The 6,250-nt window shown below is 38.6% G+C and overlaps 2 protein-coding genes across 2 annotated transcripts; both read left to right on the forward strand.

Moving 5' to 3' along the window:
* Positions 1–3,382: 3,382 nt before the first annotated feature.
* Positions 3,383–4,360, forward strand: LOC111693103 (craniofacial development protein 2-like). The gene has a single exon (XM_023457243.1). The coding sequence runs from the start codon at positions 3,383–3,385 to the stop codon at positions 4,358–4,360; it is 978 nt and encodes a 325-aa protein (XP_023313011.1).
* A 692-nt stretch (positions 4,361–5,052) lies between these two features.
* On the forward strand, positions 5,053–5,793 carry LOC111693104. The gene has a single exon (XM_023457244.1). The coding sequence runs from the start codon at positions 5,053–5,055 to the stop codon at positions 5,791–5,793; it is 741 nt and encodes a 246-aa protein (XP_023313012.1).
* Positions 5,794–6,250: the final 457 nt, after the last annotated feature.

Genomic DNA, 6,250 nt, shown 5'->3' on the forward strand with positions numbered 1-6,250 from the left:
CATAAACATGACACTACCCCCGGGGTTTACACAGACGAGCCGGCGAAGCAAGAAGAGCGCCAGAAGAAAGGGCCCTAGCCGGCGGGGCCCAGCCAGGACAAAAGGAGGTCCCACAAAGCGCCTACACCGGCCGCATTTGCGGTCGGGGTAGACGACGGATGGGGCCCACCTACGAAGGCTGTCCAGGCCTACACGAGATGAGGCAGGATAAAGAGGGATAATCCCCCTCGATCCCAAATCATTGAGGCCAATTTCTAGCCATGGAATAATGGCGCGCGCGGCGGATGGGGCCCACCTACGAAGGCTGTCCAGGCCTACATGAAATGAGGCAGGATAAAGAGGGATAATCCTCCTCGACCTCAAATCATTGAGGCCAATTTCTAGCCATGGAATAATGACGCGACATAGTTTCAATTTATGCGGTTCTGCAAAGCAAGAAAATATGAAATATTTGAAACAACTACGTCAGAAGAGTTAATGTTAACCAATCGAGTTTACGATATGAGGAAAATAAATGGAGAAATACATAAAGAAGGCAATATAAAAACTATTTGGAATATTATAGCTAAAACAATTCAAATATTGTACNGCCCGGGGCACCCTCCCCAATGACATAAAAAACTTAATACGTGACATAACATAACAAACGCGACACTCAGACTAAGACACTTCCCTACCCGCTGGAAAACAGCAAACACCCTCAGTTTAAGGAATAAGCGAACGCTTATCAAGGTGGTACTTCAACCGCAGCTAACCTACGCCTCCACGGCGTGGGGTCACGCGGAAAAAAGCCACTTAAAGTCATTACAGGCTGTGGAAAACATAGCCCTCCGCACGGCCACCGTCGCGCCCTGGTACGTAAGAAACACTGACATATTACGAGACTTACAATACACAAACGCTACACAGACAATAAGACAAAACGCGGAGAAACGGTTTGACGTAGCCGCTAGACATGACAATCCCCTCCTCAGGCAAGCCGTTGACTACGTACCCGACGTGACCGACAAACACAAAAGACCTAGACACCAACTTTTTGACCCTGGGTGACCACCCCAATGACCCCCCCCCTGCCCGCTAACCTTTTCTGTTTCAGAGACAGCCAGGATCAAGAAACGAAGACAACGACACACACACACACATAACACCCCCATACCCTCCTTACCCTCCCCTCCCGCGCTAGCCTAAGGGCCACCTTAGCAAAGCGCATCCCAGGCTGCATAGCCGCACTACCCTACCCAACCATACCACACATAAACATGACACTACCCCCGGGGTTTACACAGACGAGCCGGCGAAGCAAGAAGAGCGCCAGAAGAAAGGGCCCTAGCCGGCGGGGCCCAGCCAGGAAAAAAAGGTCCCACAAAGCGCCTACACCGGCCGCATTTGCGGTCGGGGTAGACGACGGATGGGGCCCACCTACGAAGGCTGTCCAGGCCTACACGAGATGAGGCAGGATAAAGAGGGATAATCCCCCTCGATCCCAAATCATTGAGGCCAATTTCTAGCCATGGAATAATGGCGCGCGCGGCGGATGGGGCCCACCTACGAAGGCTGTCCAGGCCTACATGAAATGAGGCAGGATAAAGAGGGATAATCCTCCTCGACCTCAAATCATTGAGGCCAATTTCTAGCCATGGAATAATGACGCGACATAGTTTCAATTTATGCGGTTCTGCAAAGCAAGAAAATATGAAATATTTGAAACAACTACGTCAGAAGAGTTAATGTTAACCAATCGAGTTTACGATATGAGGAAAATAAATGGAGAAATACATAAAGAAGGCAATATAAAAACTATTTGGAATATTATAGCTAAAACAATTCAAATATTGTACTGTAATTAGGACAGTAATATAATAAACCCTTTTACATACCTACACTACTGGGAAAAATGAAAAATTTTTGTCTAAGTCTCTATATTATTTTTATAGTCTTTGAATACGGCCCAACAGAAAAAAAAGGTAAGAAATCGAGTTGGCGGATTGATTGAATTAAATGAAGCGCGTTGCAGTCGAAATTCTGTGAACGAAGCTTAAGCCCTTACTAGCTTCATCTCTCTCGCCCACGTCTGAGCGATTGCCGTTTATATAGGTAAAAAGACAGTTGGGCAAGTCCAGTAGTTTATAAGGTCTATGATGAGTTGACTAAGTGTGCGTACGTGGTGTAGATCGTGCTCCGAAACTTAACTCGCGTGCGGGTCGAGCAAGAAAAATATATAAAAGGGTAGAAAAGAAACAGAATTGGATGAAAGCGCATACGGAAGTGTAAAATCCACAAAGAAAAAGCAAGGGTAAGAGGATACAAAGATAAGAAAGGGAAATAGGATTCCAATCAGCTGGTAGGTGCCATATTTTTCGAGAGGTTGACTCGGAATAGGTTACCTGACGCCGCTGAGGTAGGCAACATGTAATGCGGTTAGTAAAGCAAAGGAAATACAAGAGCAGAAATTGATACCTGGATAGGCAACACTATATACGGTACAGAGGTAACTAGTGCAGACGGAACACGTATGTCAGTAAGAGGAGAGTTAAGTTTCCTTCGAGAGAATCGATGGATAAAGATATATTTAAAAAAAGTAAGTTGATAATAAGATCACAGGCAAAAAGCACTACAAGCAAAGATCAGCAAAGTGGTAATATGGAAGAAATCAAGGAGATGTTTGATGTTATGATGAACGAAATTAAAGAAATGGGAAAAGAAAATCATGAATACCATGAAGAAATGAAGGAGATGAAGCTAGAAAATGAAAGAATGAAGATGGAAATAGAAGGATTGAAGAAGATAGTAGACCAGTTAGAAACCATAGAAAAAACAGTAGAAAGATTAGAAAAGGATCGAATAAAGAACAATTTGGTGATAACGGGAATGAGATTAAAGGAGGAGGATAAAGAGGGGTTGAATAAGCACTTTAGGCATTTTTTCAAGGAATGTTTGGACATAGAAACAGAAATCATAGCCGTACAGAAGGTGAATGAAACAATATTTGTGGTGGAACTGGACAGCTTTGAAAAAAAAAATGAAAATCATGAAAACGAAAGGCAAGGTGGAGTATCTAAAACGTGAAAAAATATATATAAACAGCGACAACGAAGGAGGAGAGAAGAATACAAAGGATTATAAGGGAAAAAGCTAAGCAAGAAAAAGATAAAGGAAACAAAGTGACAATTGGATACCAAAATTTAAGAATTAATGGCAAAAGATGGAAATGGGATAAGACGAAAAAACTGCTCCAGAAAAAGATACAGGAGACAAAAAACTAGACAAAAAAAAGGAAAAACGCTAACTATAACAAAGAACAGGCAACGGAAAGGACTACGAATAGGGGTAAATAAAAATAAATAAGAAAAATAGGATAATTAATAGTGAGATAAACAAAGAAATGAAAATTGGAACCTGGAACGTGAGAGGAACTTTTGAGGAGGGAAAATTAAAGCATATTGTAAATGAATTAAAAAAGGGTAATTTTGACGCAGTTGCACTACAAGAAACGAAACAATTAGGGGAACTGGTAATGGAAATAGGGGGCTATATATTTATAAATAGCGGGGGAAAGGATAGACTACTGGGCACAGGGTTCCTAGTAAGGAAGGAACTAAAAGAGTTAGTAGTACAGTATAAATTAGTTTCAAATAGGATATGCCTTTTAAGGCTTAGAGGAAAGTATCAAAAAATAACTTTTTTGAACATACATGCACCACACGAAGAAGCGGATCTAGGGAGCAAGGAAGAATTCTATAACGAATTGGATAGATTATACGAAGAGATTCCAAAGTATGATATGAAAATTTTGTTGGGGGATGCAAATGCAAAAATAGGTAGGGAGGAAATGTATAAACCCACAATAGGAGATCATAGCAAACACGAAGTAACCAATGAAAATGGAAAATTCTTAATTGATTTTGCAAAGGAAAAGAACCTGATTATAAAAAGTACATACTTCCAAAGGAAAGAAATATACAAAGGAACATGGAGATCACCAGATGGGAAAACAATAAATCAGATAGACCACATTGCAATAGAAAAGCCGGAGGTAAAATGCATTAAAAATATAAGGACTTATAGAGGTTTAGACGCAGATACGGATCACTTCATGGTAGGAGCAAAACTAGATCAACAGATACCAGAAACTAGAAACCAGAGGAGGGAAAAAATAAGAAATAGAGTAGTTGTTAGGCCAGGAACCAGAGAGGAAAAAATAGAATATGAAAGCAATCTAAGTAGAGAATTAAGTAGCAGTAATAATACTAATGAAACGACAACTATAGAAGAAATGTGGGCAGGACTAAAAACAAAAATAGTAAGAGCAGGTGGAAAATACAGAAAAAAAGTGAGGAAACAGGAAAAAAAAATGGTTTGATAATGAGTGTAAGGAGGAGCTAGAAATTAGAAGAAAATTGAGACAAAAGATGCTACAGGAAGGAACGGAGGAAGCAAAGAATAAATATGAAGAGCAAAGAAGGAAAACTAAAAAGGTGCTAAGAAATAAGAAGAGGAAAAATTATGAAACGGTATTAGAACGAATAGAAGAATACTTAAGAAATAACATTAGGAATTTATACCAAGGAGTGAAGAATNATTTTTTTCCAGAGACGCTTCATTTTCGAAATATAGGGCGTTAAAGATTTTTAAAAAAAATCGAATTTTTTAAATATCTTCTAAATGAAGAAGGCTATTTAAGCCAAATTTGGCATGACACATCTTCTTATAAGATACAATTTTTCCATACAAGTAGAAGTCCCGCAAACAATCAGCGGCGGAGTTATGAGGACTCAGACTCATTAAATTATAAAAAAATAATTAATACGGCCCTACTGAATATAAAAAATGATGCTGTTTTTAGATAGAACAGTTTGTTATTGACAGAAAGTGTACATTCACTTTTTTTGCTAACTCTTATAGTTTCATGGCAAAATTGATTTTTCGGAAGGGTGCTTCTGGATTCTGTCGATAAACTTTAGGAAGACGTTTCTCATAAAACTTAAAAAATAAATAAATAGAAATGAAATAAATAAGAAAAATAGGATAATTAATAGTGAGATAAACAAAGAAATGAAAATTGGAACCTGGAACGTGAGAGGAACTTTTGAGGAGGGAAAATTAAAGCATATTGTAAATGAATTAAAAAAGGGTAATTTTGACGCAGTTGCACTACAAGAAACGAAACAATTAGGGGAACTGGTAATGGAAATAGGGGGCTATATATTTATAAATAGCGGGGGAAAGGATAGACTACTGGGCATAGGGTTCCTAGTAAGGAAGGAACTAAAAGAGTTAGTAGTACAGTATAAATTAGTTTCAAATAGGATATGCCTTTTAAGGCTTAGAGAAAAGTATCAAAAAATAACTTTTTTGAACATACATGCACCACACGAAGAAGCGGATTTAGGGAGCAAGGAAGAATTCTATAACGAATTGGATAGATTATACGAAGAGATTCCAAAGTATGATATGAAAATTTTATTGGGGGATGCAAACGCAGAAATAGGTAGGGAGGAAATGTATAAACCCACAATAGGAGATCATAGCAAACACGAAGTAACCAACCAAGTTATAAAAAGTACATACTTCCAAAGGAAAGAAATATACAAGGGAACATGGAGATCACCGGATGGGAAAACAATAAATCAGATAGACCACATTGCAATAGAAAAGCCGGAGGTAAAATGCATTAAAAATATAAGGACTTATAGAGGTTTAGACGCAGTTACGGATCACTTCATGGTAGGAGCAAAACTAGATCAACAGATACCAGAAACTAGAAACCAGAGGAGGGAAAAAAATAAGAAATAGAGTAGTTGCTAGGCCAGGAACCAGAGAGGAAAAAATAGAATATGAAAGCAATCTAAGTAGAGAATTAAGTAGCAGTAATAATACTAATGAAACGACAACTTTAGAAGAAATGTGGGCAGGACTAAAAACAAAAATAGTAAGAGCAGGTGGAAAATACAGGAAAAAAGTGAGGAAACAGGAAAAAAAAATGGTTTGATAATGAGTGTAAGGAGGAGCTAGAAATTAGAAGAAAATTGAGACAAAAGATGCTACAGGAAGGAACGGAGGAAGCAAAGAATAAATATGAAGAGCAAAGAAGGAAAACTAAAAAGGTGCTAAGAAATAAGAAAAGGAAAAATTATGAAACGGTATTAGAACAAATAGAAGAAAACTTAAGAAATAACAATATTAGGAATTTATACCAAGGAGTGAAGAATGAGAAAAGGGGGTATCAACCAAGACCAGTATTTTATAAGGA

Source organism: Anoplophora glabripennis, unplaced genomic scaffold, assembly GCF_000390285.2.
Source record: "Anoplophora glabripennis isolate ALB-LARVAE unplaced genomic scaffold, Agla_2.0 scaffold1923, whole genome shotgun sequence".
Classification (NCBI taxonomy): Eukaryota; Metazoa; Arthropoda; class Insecta; order Coleoptera; family Cerambycidae; genus Anoplophora; species Anoplophora glabripennis.

Excerpts from the sequence above, each read along its gene's own strand:
- LOC111693103 (XM_023457243.1), top strand. The coding sequence starts at position 3,383 with ATGAAAATTGGAACCTGGAACGTGAGAGGAACTTTTGAGGAGGGAAAA.
- LOC111693104 (XM_023457244.1), top strand. The coding sequence starts at position 5,053 with ATGAAAATTGGAACCTGGAACGTGAGAGGAACTTTTGAGGAGGGAAAA.